At 37.1% G+C, this 16142-nt stretch overlaps 2 protein-coding genes and 1 pseudogene across 3 annotated transcripts; 1 reads left to right on the top strand and 2 right to left on the bottom strand.

Moving 5' to 3' along the window:
* Positions 1-1596: 1596 nt before the first annotated feature.
* Positions 1597-5814, bottom strand: LOC115589604 (perforin-1-like; annotated as a pseudogene).
* A 2858-nt stretch (positions 5815-8672) lies between these two features.
* Positions 8673-13183, bottom strand: pin1 (peptidylprolyl cis/trans isomerase, NIMA-interacting 1). Of its 2 annotated transcripts, XM_030430967.1 has the most exons (6): positions 13018-13183; positions 11226-11308; positions 10237-10345; positions 10037-10147; positions 9484-9642; positions 8673-9453 (listed from the first exon to the last, which is right to left on the bottom strand). In XM_030430967.1, the coding sequence occupies exons 1-5, from the start codon at positions 13073-13075 to the stop codon at positions 9533-9535; spliced, it is 471 nt and encodes a 156-aa protein (XP_030286827.1). In that variant the 5' UTR covers positions 13076-13183; the 3' UTR covers positions 8673-9453; positions 9484-9532. The 2 variants fall into 2 exon arrangements, with proteins under 2 accessions (XP_030286827.1, XP_030286819.1); XM_030430959.1 differs by having other exon boundaries at positions 8673-9642.
* Positions 13184-13231: 48 nt separating this feature from the next.
* ubl5 (ubiquitin like 5) lies at positions 13232-15898 on the top strand. Its single transcript, XM_030430978.1, has 5 exons — positions 13232-13391; positions 13740-13804; positions 14641-14724; positions 14811-14848; positions 15567-15898. The coding sequence occupies exons 2-5, from the start codon at positions 13749-13751 to the stop codon at positions 15608-15610; spliced, it is 222 nt and encodes a 73-aa protein (XP_030286838.1). The 5' UTR covers positions 13232-13391; positions 13740-13748; the 3' UTR covers positions 15611-15898.
* The last annotated feature ends 244 nt before the right edge of the window (positions 15899-16142 follow it).

Here is a 16142-nt window from a genome sequence, read left to right as displayed (position 1 = left end):
TGATATTTGAGAGATTGATTTGAGAATGATGAGAACGTGTTGATAATGTTTTTGCAAACCAACAACGTAAAATAATGTTGCAAGATTTCAGAATTGACATCCACTTAAGTTTGTGATTTTACAGACATAGATGTGCTAACCTAAAACTCTCTAGGTTACAGACTACAGACTCCCTGTTACTGTAATAACTCACTGGGCTGCTGCTGCTGTCTGTGAGCTGTCACCGTCTTCTTTTTGCACCACCACATTATAAGTTATGAATTAGTATTTCCAGCTTAAAGAAAATGGATTTGTTGCGTGAAAGCTTGTAAAAAAGTGTCACTTGCATGAGTTTTGTTGCGTGGACATCATTGTGTGTGTGTGCGTCTCCTTCAACTAAAAGAATGGATTGTTTTGTTTTCTTGCACAATTACAATAAAAACTTTAATCTTGACAAATTTTTTCCATTTTGTTGCTTTGTAGCCTTGTTTTTACTGCTATTATACTTATTTATTAGTGTTGGAGTCTGTCAGTCATAGAGCTTCACATGATTACAACCAGAGTTAACAAACATCTTGAATAATAAACATGTCCATCATTCTGCTTTAAATGGGCATTCATGTGCTAGTAAAAATGCTTTTACGTCTGGGAAAATTCACCTGAATAACCTACAGAGTTTAAACAATGGCTCGAAAACTTGCAAAGTCAGAAAACATTTTGGTAGGAAGAAACTTTTACCAAAGTAATGTATTGTAAAGTGATTGTATCATTTCCTTTGCTCTTTCTTGTCACTGAAATACTGGAAACAGCTGTCAATGAGTACTTTTAACACTCGGAGTGATAACAATTCTTTTTGGCGTCCATGTTGCTCCCACATTTCAACATAAACACACCCAGGTCAGAATACGAGGAGCCCGTGAATGCAGCATAAATCCTCCTCCCATCTCTCTCACAGATCTGTGTTAATGTTCAATGTGTTGGACAAAGCAAAGAGGAATTAAGCAAAACAAGAGGCTTACAAAAAAAAGGTTTTTTAATGATGAAAGAAAAACTCCAATGACACGACAGTGTAACAGTTCATTGCACTTTGATGATTTTAAAAAGCTGCAGAGCTGATTGTTAAAACCTGGAAGTTTTCAACTGTGCCATCTTTGCATATCCTCCGAGGGGAAACATGCACTTCTCGTAGTCAATTATGAAAACAAACAATTCTACTGTATGTTACCGAATATCTGCAAAGGACAAAAAGGGAAAATCAATGCTCGATGTAAAGAACGACAGAGCTTACTTGGTGTGCAGGGGTCTGCAATGGTTAGACAGTATCTCTTAACATCTGATGAGTATTTTCCAAAACAATAATTTTACATAGATAGAAACCTTATTTTGATACATCTAATCAAACATTGCATAATGCAGTAAAGTCAGTGGTCTAGTACAGGAAGACAAAATGGTCACCCTGGCACCCTGCTGGTTACTGTCAGAGACTACTAAGAACACATTAAAACACATTGAAATTATATTTGAATACAAAAATGGATGCTGACATGTGATATTAGTTGGATTTTAAAGAAAAGAAAACAACATTTGTGAATAGTGTATCCACTTTATTTCTCACAGTTAAGATGGTTTGTAACGTTCACACTTGTGTCCAGTCAGGTGAGGGTCACAGGTCAGAGTGTAGCTGAAATCAAAGTAACCTGAGTTAGCTTTACAGCGGATTATGTGCGTCCCCTGGGTCAGGTTCTTCATACATAATCCCAGCAGGTCATCATAGTACGTGTCCTGGTCCCAGACCTGGACCTTAATTTCCAAGTTTGAGTCCACCTAAAAGAGTACCCATAATTGAAATTATATCCAAAATGATGATATCCTTCAAATCTTGAGTTAAGGTTTCTCCTGAATAACTTGAACAATTAACATACATTCTGCGCTATTGACCGCTGCCTGTAATTACAGGAAGCATGTATGCCGAAACAGATAGCAGTTGATCAGCCGTTTCAATATGAACTTTAATGTCATCTTGTTGCAGTCCATTCTGCAACAGTATAACAGTTTACCAACTGGAGAAGTGACGCCACTCACTGCTTGTCTAGATGAACCAGCTCCTAATAGTCACATAACAGTCGGAAACAAGCATTTTTTTCTTTTTTTTTTTTTCTTCAGATTTTTCCAGAAATAAAATTATGGGGTGCTGATTGTAAAATTGTGCATGCTAAACAGCAACTTTTTTGCCACATTTAGCAAAAAAACATGTTTAAAAAACATATCTGAATTTTTTAATGTTACTTTTGACCAGATTTACAGCAATGTTTGTGAACTTTGTTATATTTACTTCTCTTGTAAAAAAATTTTTTCAATGTTAAATCTAAATAAAAAATCTAAATCTAAATCTAAATATTAAATCTAAAAGAAAACTCTAAATCTAAATCTAAATGTTAAATGTTAAACCTAAATGTTAAATTTGAATATAAATATCGAATGTCAAATCTAAATGTTAAATCTAAATCTAAATATTACATTTGAATATAAATGTCGAACGTTAAATCTAAATGTTAAATCTAAATCTAAATATTAAATTTGAATATAAATGTCGAATGTTAAATTTAAATGTTAAATCTAAATCTTAAATTTGAATATAAATATTGAATGTCAAATCTAAATGTTAAATATAAATATAAATATTAAATTTGAATATAAATGTCGAATGTTAAATCTAAATGTTAAATCTAAATCTAAATATCAGATTTGAATATAAATGTTAAATCTACATCTAAATATGACATTTAAATATAAATACAAATGTTAAATCTAAACCTGAATATTTAATTTGAATATAAATGTTAAATCTAAATCTAAATATTCAATTCATATATAAATGTTAAATCTAAATCTAAATCTAAATATTAAATTTAAATCTAAATGTTAAATCTAAATCTAAATATTAAATATACATTTTAAATTTAAATGTTAAATCTAAATCTAAATATTAGATTTAAATATAAATGTTAAATCTACATCTAAATATGAAATTTAAATATCCATATAAATATAAACATGAATGTTAAATGTTAAATGTTAAATCTAAATGCTAAATATTAAATCTAAATGTCAGGGTGAAACTAAATGTTTAGCTAATATGCAAATCTACACTGCCTGTCACTTGAAGCACCAAAATAAAAGCTCACTGACGTGAACGAGCATCTCCTCTCCATGCTGTAAAATGATAAAGGTGTCCCTTTATGCTAATGACATATTACCTGGAACTCATATTCACACATAAATTTTGGAGTAAACTTGTCCCATAAGTATAACCAGCAACACAGCGATAAAGGACATTAGACCTTAAATCGCACTCACATTCACACCTACATTCAATTTAGAGTCACTGATTCACCTAACCTAATCTCTTTTGAGGAGAACCCCCACAGACATGTGGAGAATATGCAACTCTACACATACTATGTGTACGACCTTTAGATCTGAATCCCTTGGTTCACTTTACCCGTTAGTCTGGCTGGCATCATCTCCCCATAGATCCCAGGCTCGGACGATGGTCACATTGAGTGTTCCCCTCTTTGTCTGTAGAGGAGGGGAGTCATTACGAGTGAGAGAAAACTCGCCTGACCAACCAGTGCCGCCTATCAACTCGTCTGGTGTTGGTAGAGATGATCTGAGTACTGGGTGGGCTGGTTAAGTAGTACACTTCTGCAAGAGTGGTTATCAGGTAATGTCATCTTCCCCAGGCCTACAGAGAAACCCAGTGATAAGCAGGAGTGGACCTAGAGGACAGGAGGGAAAATAAGATGCTAATTATAGTCGAATTAAGCTGTGCCTTTATGTTGAGATGGTGCATTACAATGCCTCATAATGACACACACATATATACTCCGATGTTGGCAAAGACTTGCTCATCCAGACAAGTCCGGACTCAGTGTCTTACTCAAGGATACTTGAATATTGTGTTGACCAGAGTACCTTTCCACTATCCATGACTGGCAGAGTAAATACCATAAAGATGGTATTTCTACCACATCTTTACATCTCTTCAAAATACTGATCTTGGCTGATTTTATTTAGAAAGCTGGAGACCATTATTTTAGAAGTTGAAGTTTTAGCATTTTTTAAAATCTATTTATAAACAAACAATTCAGAATAATTTGTATTGCGGTGTTTGTTAGCTCAGTTGGTAGAGCAGGCATCCATGCACAGAGACTTTGACCTTGCTGCAGTTGCTCAAGGTTTGAGTCCGACCTGTGGCCCTTTGCTGCGTGTTGTCCCCCTGTCACATCTCTAAGATGCCCTATCAGTAAAGCCATAAAGCCAAAACAGAAAATATATATACATGTGTATTTTTTTATATTTATATTTTGACAGTCTTTCAAAGCAAGAAGTGCATTTGTGTTTGTGCAAATAGAGCGTGTGTACCTCACTGGAGGAGAGTCCATTCAGTGTTGACAAACAGGTTCTTGGTGCTGTGACTAGCCTGAGTCGCCCTCCAAGATGAACCTGGAAACAAATATGGTGTTTTTTATCTGTTAAATATGAAAATTAAATGTGTGTGTGAGTGTGTGTGTGTTAACCTGGTGGATGTAGTGTGTGCCATAGGTATGTATGAGCTGATTGTACTGAGCCCTGGTGGAGGAGTCATATTGACTTGGCAGACTGTTCAAATCGTTCCTGAACCTTGCCTGATAAAATCTCTGCTGTATCAGTGGAGAGATCTTTAACAACCTACCGATAATGACTGCAGGAAACCCTATGAGAGCTGAAAAAGTAGCGGTCCTGTCTGGTCATTTGTGAAGCAAACCTATACACAGAGGAGCGAGTTTCTCTAACCTCCATATCGTTTGACACAGATAGACTTAAGTCAGCCTGGTAAAACCATGAATGATAAAAAATAACAAACATTAGAGACCATCTTGTGATTAGATCACACCAGCAGTGACGTCAGTCAGTTTGTGACTACTCAGTAGTGATGATAACATTATTACATGAGACCTGACCCGTCTTTGAGTGGGCCTTCATTTTGATTTAACCTACACAGGTTTACATTATCTGAATTAATAAGCTGTTACACTCATGTATGAGTTGTCTTTCATTTCATGTCAGCAATAGCTGAGAAGTTTCTTACCATCCAGTCGTCACCGGCCTGGGAGCTGTAGATGTCAATCAATGAGCTGTGAACACAATTTGCAAGAAAAAAAAAAAAAACAAGCTGCAATTGAGAGAAAACTTTTTGGATTTGTTTTGTGACTCTGACATCAAACTTGATCTTGTAGACAATAAATAAGGGATTGAATGTTACTGGCCTCTATTGAGGTATTTAAATAACATATACTTAAACACATGAAATGATACAAGTGGTATTCATTGACATGATGTCACACAATACAGTACCTAACACTCATTGCTGTAGATGTTATCACTGCATCCACTGGATGCACGCCAGTCCACTACAGAGACTGGCAGCTGAACATAAAGGTAAGAGCACCATGGTTAGCATACACACAGAAAGTATGTGCAACTGTTAAAGTTGCTTCTGAATCTTGTTTAGCTATAAATTACTTTCTGCAGCCTGTTGCCTTGAAGAGGGTTTGAACAGAGAGTACAGGTGCCAGCTTTGTTGAGGTAAGTCTTCACGTCAATCATGTAGGCTCCTTTATGCTGCAGGGTGACCACATCAATGCCCTCCCCAACCAGGTCGTAGCCTGGTACAAATTCTGAGGACTCACACTGGCTGAAGTCCCCAATCTGACAGGACAGAAGAGTGGAGGGGTACGACAGAAAGAGGAGGAGACTCAGGTAGAGGTGGGGTGGAGTTGATAAGGAGGTCATGGCTGGAGTCAAAGAGACACAGAAATATATCAGAGAAAGACAAAGAGTAAAAATCAGAGACAGGTGTTAATAAAAGGAAAGATTAAAAGGTGTATTAAAGGTGTTATATATAGAAATCCAAGTTTGAGGTGTTTGGATCATAAAGAAAATACCAGCTGTCAGCATGATGGAAGTTTGATTTTCATTTTTAGTTGCAGTTCTAGTGTCCAATTATTGGTGAGCCTAAAGAATCTAATCTATCCTGTATTGATCACATCAAATAATGTATTTTTTAGTAACATTTAAAGTAGTCTTACATGTGAAATTGAAGAGCAAAGTAAGGAAAAACATGAAAGGTGCTTGTTGATTTTGGAGTTGTATAATCTGTCAACAAAAGCCAGACAGCCTGTGGACGTTTGTTGATGGAAAAGCGCCTGATGTTCAGACTTTGTCCTGTGTGCAGAGATTTAGAATTAAAGATAGCCAAACATTTTATCCAAATTTTAGACTTCCCTTTTATTTGGTGTGAGATTTGAGAGTTTGATTAGAGAGTGATGAGAGCATATTGGCAACCGTTTTAATTTAAATTAAAAAAAATAATAATTTGTTAAAAGATTTCATTATTGGCGTCCAATTAAGGGATTAAATCTGGTTAAGCCTTAGCTTTCTATATTGTCATTCCTTCCTCTGGTGGCCCATTTCTGGGGTTCCTAACCAAAAGATTTGACATCAAAAAAGTTCAAGAAAAAATAAATGAAAGTATCAAAATACACTCAAAGTACCAAAAGCAATTAATATATCACTGGATGTGAATTATTGATGCACTAATGTGTTAACATCACTGTGGTTGTCGCAAGTGGTAAAGTTGACACTTTTAATGACCTTGTATACTGTAAACTGACTTAGTCCATAAAAATGCATCATCATTGTTTAGTATCATAGTGTGCCGAAGTTTTATTAATCAGAATATGGTGTAGGCTATCAGGCCACAGAAACATTTTAAAAAAGAAAAAAAAAGTTGTTTACAAAGTAGTATTTTACTACTATTTTAAAATAAATAAAATAGATGTGAAGGAAAGATTTCTATTCTGGTCATGTTGATCTGTCTGATTTTTCTTACTGATTATGTCAGTGAACACATATTTCCCCTTGAAAAACTTGTGCAGATGGCTCTCATTAGGACCCCCTCAGTGTCTATAACATGGTTACATCCTTGGTGTGATTAAGTGTTTGCCACAGTTGTGTTCTTTTACTGTCCCTGGATCTTTGGGGAAGTAAAGAAAATAGAGACATTGTAATTGCATTTTCTTTTGTACAGAAATTACTGTTTTGTCGGAGTAAGGAAAAATGACCAGTGCTAACTTACTACTACAGTCATCTGACCTGTATCAGTAGGAGTGTTAAATGCTAGCTTTTTTGGAAGGTCACTGGTTCGATTCCCCGGTCTGCGTAAGTGAAAGTGTTCTTGGGCAAGATACTGAACCCCAAACTGCTCCTGATGTGCTGGTCGGCACTTTGCATGGCAGCCACCATCAGTGTGTGAATGTATGTGTGTATGAATTACTGTAAATCGCTTTAGACAAAAGCATCTGATAAATGCCCTAAATGTAAATGTAAGACTACAAAGGGAATATACTCAATATAATATATGATACTCTCTGATACATAAGAGATTCGTAAGAGATAAAAACCAATGGATCTAGCAGCAGTTCTAGAGTTATTTGTGGTGAGCCTAATTAATCTAACTTAACCTGTCTTATTCACATTAAAAAATCTAATTTTCTAAATTGTAGATTTGAACTTGAAGAGCAGAGTAGGGCAAAACTGTGTACATGAAATGTGTTTGTTGATTTTGGAGCCGTTTGTGTGCAACAAAACTGTGTTCTTTGGTCCGGACTTTATCCTGTGTGCAGAGATAACCTATTTATAAGGTTGTTTTTTGTTATTTTTTTTTCAAAAAGGAGTGGCTTTGAGGCTTCCCTTTCATCTGTTGTGACATTTGAGAGATTGATTTGAGAATGATGAGTGTGTTTATGTTTTTGCAAACAAAAAATGTAAAATGATGTTACAAGATTTCAGTTTTAACATCCACTCAAGTTTGTGATTTTACAGACATAGATGTACTAACCTAAAAATCTGAGACTCCCTGTTACTGTAGTAACTCACTGCTGCTGCTGCTGCTCTGTGAGCTGTCAGCGTCGTCTTTTTGCCCCACGACGTTGTAAGTTAAAGCTTGTAGCCTTTCACTTGCCTGAGTTTTGCTGCTTGGACATCATTGTGTGTACGCCTCCCTCAACTAAAAGAATGTACTGTTTTATTTTTGTTTCCATTTTGTTGCTTTGTAGCTTTGCTTTTACTGCAATTATACTTATTTATTAGTGTTGGAGTCTGTCAGTCATAGAGCTTCACATGAGTACAACCAGAGTTAACAAACATCTTGAATAATAAACATGTCCATCATTCTGCTTTAAATGGGAGTTCATGGGCTAGTAAAAATGTTTTTTTTCATCTGGGAAAATTCACCCGAATGACCTCCAAAATGTATACAATGACTCCAAAACTTGGAAAGTCTGAAAAAATTTTGGTAAGAAGAAACTTTTATCAAAGTAATGTATTGTAAAGTGATTGTATCATTTCCTTTGCTCTTTCTTGTCACTGAAATACTGGAAACAGCTGTCAATTAGTACTTTTAACACTCGGAGTGATAGCAATTCTTTTTGGCGTCCATGTTGCTCCCACATTTCAACATAAACACACACAGGTCAGAATACGAGGAGCCCGTGAATGCAGCATAAATCCTCCTCCCATCTCTCTCACAGATCTGTGTTAATGTTCAATGTGTTGGACAAAGCAAAGAGGTTTTAAGCAAAACAAGAGGCTTACAAAAAAAAAGGTTTTTTAATGATGAAAGAAAAACTCCAATGACACGACAGTGTAACAGTTCATTGCACTTTGATGATTTTAAAAAGCTGCAGAGCTGATTGTTAAAACCTGGAAGTTTTCAACCGTGCCATCTTTGCATATCCTCCGAGGGGAAACATGCACTTCTCGTAGTCAATTATGAAAACAAACAATTCTACTGTATGTTACCGAATTCCTGTAAAGGAAAAAAAGGGAAAATCAATGCTGGATGTAAAGAACGACAGAGCTTTCTTGGTGTGCAGGGGTCTGCAATGGTTAGACAGCATCTCTTAACATCTGGTGAGTATTTTCCAAAACAATAGAGATAAAGGAACAGCTTTGGCACACATACAGTAGAAATGAAAAGCATAAAAGGAAAAACATACAGGAAATGGTCCTTTTGAAGACATGCTCACACTAAAACATGAGTTTCTTACAGACGCACTCTCAAACTTTTCGCATCGCGTGAAACCGTTTGCACGGAGCGCTCACTTCATCACAGTCACGCGTGCTCATGTTTTTATATGATGGCATTGCAATGGTTCATAAAAGCTTGAGGTCCTACAGGAATAATCTGCAGTAACTCCTTGGTGTTCAGTGTAAATTATTCATATGTGTTCAATTGCGCTTGGAACAAAATGATCCCACTTAAAATAATGCAAGTCAGTCCATAAGCTTTGTTTATTGGGTGCCATGTGTCATTAAAATAAATCACAGGTCTGGTTGGGTTGGACTGTGTGTGTGTGTGTGTGTGTGTGTGTGTGTGTGTGTGTGTGTGTGTGTGTGTGTACAGACGTAAGAGGAAAGTACAGGTACAGTATGTGTTGTATTCTTTCTTTCAACCAGTACGTAGGATGATATGGACACCAGAGTCAGTAAAAACAGGACCGCTCATGTCTCCCACTTTGAGGGCAAAGGAGGCGTCTTCAAAAGGCTTCTGCATTTGACCTGAAACACAAACACAGATATACTATTATACAAAATGTATAATAAAATACACTACTATACATACACATTAAAGTGAAAAAATGATTACAAACATTGAAATAAAAACTCACATACAGTATTTGTCTTATATTATAATCTATAAACTGAATTTAGCTTAATCTAAGATTTTCAGTAATGTTTCTTTATTAACTTTTATAGAACCTTTGGTTTAATAATTTCATTAATCTTACTACAGTCAGTCTCGGGCATTGGGCAACAATGCCAGAAATTACAGTAACAGTGAAATAAAAGCACATTAATTTTAGGGGTTTATGTATTCATGAACAGAAGTGTTCTTGCATGTGTGAATACGGTTGTGTGCGGTGGTTTGTCGTTGTGTGTGTGAGTTCTGTACCTCTGCCGAATACTCCCAGATCTCCTCCGCTCTTAGCTGAGCTGCAGTCACTGAACTGAGAAGCCAGAGACTCAAACTTCTCCTCTCCAGACTTGATCTCTTCTATGTACTCTGCACAGCGTACAGAAATAAAGGACAAGTTAAATACACTGATCAAAACCTATAAGAACCAAACCCTCCCTCACTGATCTCTCACTTACTCTGAATGAGTTCGAGGGCCTCATCTTTGGTTCTTGTTATATTTTGTTCCCGCCAAGAAGATGGACGCCGTGACTGGTTGTGCTTCACCAGGAGGTGAGAGCAGCGTACCTGAGGGAAGAAAAAAAATACAGGTCAGTGTTGAAACACCCAAGAATCAATACTGAGTTATGTTAGTCTTCATTTAGACTGGTTTAAGAAGTATTCATTATTGTTTAACATATCAGATTTTAAGACCAACCTCTGGATTTCCAAAAAAAAATATATATATATATATATATCAGTAATACATTAATAAAATGTTCTACTTTTTTTTCCTTGAGTTGTAAAAGTTATGTGACAAAGACTTCTTCCACAGAGAAAATCAGAAGGGAGCTGTAAATATTAATAGGTTGCAAAACCCCTTAAACGTCACTGACTTGCCAGTCAACTCAGTTTAAACTCACAAGACTTTATTTGTAATTCTTTTGGAGATACTTAAGTCACCAAAATGCCAATATAATCAGACTTTTAATGTATAAACTGTCAAACATGAAATGTGATCTAAATGTCATCCATGAAGGAAAAACACACGGCAATAAGACAAATACACTATCAATGTCAAACCATATTCGATACCATCAATTGTTCTATTATTAATATATATTAAACTGGATTGTGCGTATACTGCAACACTTAACAAAATTAATATACACTAAAATAAACTACATGCAGCCTTCTTAAGACTATTACAGCAAAATGTGGGGTGCCAGTGGTGTCAAAGTGTTTCAGTCCCACTATTAAATGCCTGCTGTAATTTCTGTGAACCACCAGATGTCGCTGTTCTTCCTGAGGCAGCATGTCCCAATTCTTCAGTAGGCCTCATCAACCCGTCGCATAGTTTAATCATCAATAAACTAATGAAGTCTTGTTTGTAATCACATCACATCGGTGTAAAGCACTTTGCAGCTGCACTACAAGAGCTCCATGAAGTAGAATTACACGTGATAACCTTATCTGGTTCTCCACGGCCGTCTCCCACCGGACGTTCCCACTGGCTGGCATTGGTGATGTGGTTAAAGTAGTAGACTTTATCTGAAATGAAAAGTGACAGAGATAACTACATTTATTGATTATCCCATAAATGGAGGCAGCAACATGTAGACCATGTTATCAGCTTATAAGACAGCTGTGTTCGGGGATTCAGCACGTCTGTGTAGATGGTAACACAAAACTAATTCAGTGGATTTTGTATCAGCTATGACATTACCGAAATATATGGTACATTTTTCTTTTTCAATATTGCCATATCATCATATAAAACATGAGGGTTTATGCAAACAGTTGCATTCATTCAGTCACAGCAGATTGACAACTCAGCAACCGTCTGTGCTCATAATGCGTCACATCAAATTAAGTGATTCCAATGAGTTCTACATGATCAGGTATTTGGACGAGCCCGAGTTGAAAATCAATATCAGAGGAGAAACATTTGGACCGGTGCCTCTCTAACTACGTTCTAAAAAAATATGCATATGATTCACACCTCCTGCTGACAGGGTGAAACATTAGCATTCATTTGAAGTTGTGTTTCTGATCTCCTGACAAATGAGAGTTCTTTCATCTCTGTTGTGGTGTAGATCACCTCCTGATTCTGGCTGCGGGCTGTTTCTGTATCAGATTTTCACTACAAGATTATCGTGATCAAACAAATTCACAATGACAATATTACAGTGAAATCCATCGAATCCTTTAAAAAATAAAAATGCTGTCCATCAGATTCAGTTTGGACTTTGTTTACCGTGTGTTTTGTGTCTGTTTAGCAAATACATTTCACTCAGTAAGAGTGTAGGGAGGTGGAAAGAGGCTCCGTGCAAAAGGCAACCAGAAGAACTGATAAACAAAAAATCCAGAAGGCTTCACATCTGTGCTCGATTATTCACACGATATCATCATTTGTGTTTTATTGCTACCATACCAATAGTTCATTTTTAATACCACTGTTATCATCAATATCGGTACAACGTTACACCCCTATTCAGCTATTTACCTGCTTAATATTGCACTATTTTCACCTTTATTGGGTGATGGTCAGGTAGTGTACAGAGAGATTATCAGGGCTTGTTTTAGTGATGGAAAGCTGCCTGCATGGGCCGAACAGAGCTTATAAAGATGAAAAATAGACTAAAACAAAGAGGCAAGTGATAGTTCTATCAGTTTAGCGCTAAAACAACGCCTTTCATATTACACACCATCATTAGATTCACTGTTAATCACTGATTAGGGCAGTTTGAGGGTGTAGAAAATCCCCTTAAGAGATAAGCTACATTGTGCTGGGACCTGCAAGATGCCCCACACATTGTGATGTGGCCAGCTGCAATGGAGGAAAAGTACAATTAACAATGAAGGTGTGTGCTTAAATAGCTTTAGATCATTAACTAGATCAATATTAACACATAGAAACTGTGCTGAGGCTCTCTCAGTCTGCAGGTGAGGCACTGGAGCAGAATGACGTCATGCAGGGCCCTGCAGCAGCCAGGTTGAATGGATCAGCTCTGGCGCGATCATGAAGCAGCCAAACACCTAAATGACAGCCAAACTCCACATTTAACCAAACACACATATAACACCGAGTCACCCATCACTAGTTTCACTCCATCCCCATTGAACTTCACGTTGTTACCGCCTCGTTTCTTCACTAAACCACGATGCTGGGGGTGCTAGCTAGTAAGCTAAGTTTCCTACTATTTCAATGTAGCTGCTTAGCTAGCATATTCAGCCTCTCGCCGGTTCTGTTTCCTTACTTGAACTGCGGCTCATTCTCTTCTCCCACCCAGGCGGTAACTTCTCCTCGTCTGCCATTATCTTTTTCTACTGCAGCGTTTTCAAATTTAATTCCAATGTAGCTGCCGTGTGACAGGTTGGGCTGCAGCTAGGCGAATTACGACAGTTTGCAGCGCGTTTACGGTTCGAGTTGTTTTCAGGCTCAGGTCCGCCTTTGACGTCATTTTCTGTGCTGCCATAGGCTAATTTAAGCCGTCAATCACGAGTGCGGTCATTTGATTGGTCGAGAGGCTAATACACAAAGTAAATCAGCTTTACGTTAAAATAGGACCGAGAGCGTTCCAGAGAATTCCAGAAAAAGGGGAGAAATTGTAATTCTGGTGTGAATTTCCAGGTAGGAACGCCACATTTATCACTTAATTGTTATAGATGTAACACATTGTTCGACATTTTTACGGGCAAATGTTGGTTTAAGTGTGTGCTTTCTGACATGACGCAAACATTCGTTGGTACAGCGTTGTTGTGAGCTAACGTTAGCTAACGTTAAACAAAAACAACTTGTTTGATTTAAACTTTTTTAAATGCTCCGATCGTTAATGTGACACACTGTGAATGAACCACATTAGCCATATATTCTACCTATTTGTAGGACGGCCACTGCTCTTTATGGGGAGGGGTTTATATCGTCTCAACACTCACATGTTATGCTAACGCTAACTGTCTTACTTCCCTCTGTCGACAGGAACTGAAGATGATCGAGGTGGTTTGCAACGATCGCCTGGGCAAGAAAGTCCGGGTTAAGTGCAAGTATCCTTCACATCAACCATGGAGCAATCGTAGAATAACATGTCCTGTAACATGTGTTATACCTCTGTCCACATGGTGGACAGATGCCTAGATTTTCAACTTCTTAGAAGCTTAGACTCACTGCAAGAGCCTCTGAAACAGCCCCAATTTAATAGTGTTGTCTCTCTATAATCTATATAAGCTAAGAAGACCACCTACAACAAGATTGGCAATTTTCTTATTAATTACAAATGCTGTTTTTATGGTGTAGTGCTGACGATTAATTGGTGGGTCTCAGAGCTTGAGCAAAGAAGCTGTTCTGTGGTCCATAAGTATGACACTAAAACTATTATTATAAACATTTGCTTTGTTTTACCACTGTCATCTTTTGTCCAGAAAGGCGAGGTTACTGGTGACAACGTGAGAATTGCACTAGAATTACATACAGATCACAGACATCTTTGACTACTATCTATCAAAACTGTTACTTATTCACATTCTGTTGATTATTTTAGTAACGTTGTGTTTGTTTTTAACTAAGATTCTAACATATAGCACCTCTAATCTTTAATTATGTTGGGACATTCATTGAATCCAGCTTCTCAAATGTGCCAAGTCAACTAATCAACAACTTATTTTCATAAATCAACGCTGTAAATCAAGACAGCTTCCTCCAAGATAAATGACACGAGTGGGTTTGTAGAACTGAATTGAGAACAGGATCATTTTAACTAACATCGTGTTACTCTGGGTTAGTTAAACCTGATCTGAAAAGCTGGGCTTTGTTGAAAGGCCGTGTGTCTCTGAAAATGTTTGTATGCCATCCAAGTGTTCCCTCCTTAACCCCCATGTTTCAGCTCTGATGATAGCATTGGAGATCTGAAGAAGCTCATCGCCGCCCAGACGGGAACACGACACGACAAGATTGTACTAAAGAAATGGTAAGATGCTCGTCTGTAATGCTGCCCACGTGTTTCTGTTGCTGTGTTTCTTTTAGCAGCTAATTGTTCCTCTTCTGTTCCCACAGGTATACCATATTCAAGGACCATGTGACTCTGGGTGACTGTATCCTTCTCAGTACTGCTACTTTAGCACTGGTTTGTATATTCTAGTACAGGTCTTCTTACATTTTATACTTTCAAAGTAAGCATCAGATACTTTTAAGAAAAAAACTTCAAAAGATTGTTTGAGGATGGGGTTGGGTGAAATGTTGGCTTAACACACTGGATTTAGATCTGCACTGATAAATAAATAATAACTAGTAACATAACTCTTGCATCCGTAGAGGATCGTTTAATACATTCCAATACAATATTTGCAAACAAATTGAAGTTGGCATAAGTAGGGGCATTATAGCTGCCATTTTCTCTTTCTTTCAGAATAAGAGCCGATAATTATTTATTATTCTTTATCGAATTGGGTCGGAGGCAAAGTATTTTGAGATTAAATTAATTGCATGTGAATATCCCACCAGCCCTGATTTGGATGGACTGACTGTGATATATTTGCAGTTGCATGTTTTCAATTTAAACTACTACAGATAAGATACTTACTGTCGGACACATTCTCCACAGTCTGCCTTGCTCTAAAATATGTGACGATGTGATATTGTTGATGTTAGCAGTGATCATTTATCTCTAAATTATCTTTGAATGCGTTAGATAACTGAAGCAGCTACTTTCACTTGTATGAAAACAGGTTTTTCTGATGTTTTTATCAGATTAAGGGTGATTCGTTGATTTGCATGAAGCAGACTTGTTGTACTTAACCACAACCCCTGCAGATGAAATCCACGATGGAATGAACCTGGAGCTGTACTACCAGTAAACCCGAGGACTCCCACAATCCAATGCTAGATGAACAGACAAACCTCTTACACACACACACACGCGCGCAGAATGCCTCTAATGTGTCGCAGGAAACCACCATGATTAGACGGAACGACTAAAAGAGAGACGGAGTGGTATCTCCACAGAAGAAACTCAAACATGACATTGATTTTAGTTTTAGCTCATCCCTTTTGCCCACAAATTATATGAAAGACATGTTGCTGTTGTTGTACAATTTTTTTGTTTTGATATTTTGGAATTAAAGCAGATGTTAACCTACCGACAAGACTGAGTGCTCATTGTTGTTTTCTCATACAGGGTGAGACCGTGATTTTAGCTGTAGCTTCTCCAAGTGAATGTTAATTATACTGATGCTACCTCCAGTTAATTTGAAAACATACACTGGGAACTTTACTGTGAGAAAAGGTTTTTGCACTTCTGCCTCCGGTACAGTACATGTTACATTTCCAGTCCTTGTTTTCTAAGTTTAGAGAAGATGACAAGAGAGCAACAATATTACATACAGAAAT

Source organism: Sparus aurata, chromosome 1 (assembly GCF_900880675.1).
Source record: "Sparus aurata chromosome 1, fSpaAur1.1, whole genome shotgun sequence".
Classification (NCBI taxonomy): domain Eukaryota; kingdom Metazoa; phylum Chordata; class Actinopteri; order Spariformes; family Sparidae; genus Sparus; species Sparus aurata.
Note: the sequence above shows the minus strand (reverse complement) of the source record. Positions and strands in the feature narration are given on the sequence as shown.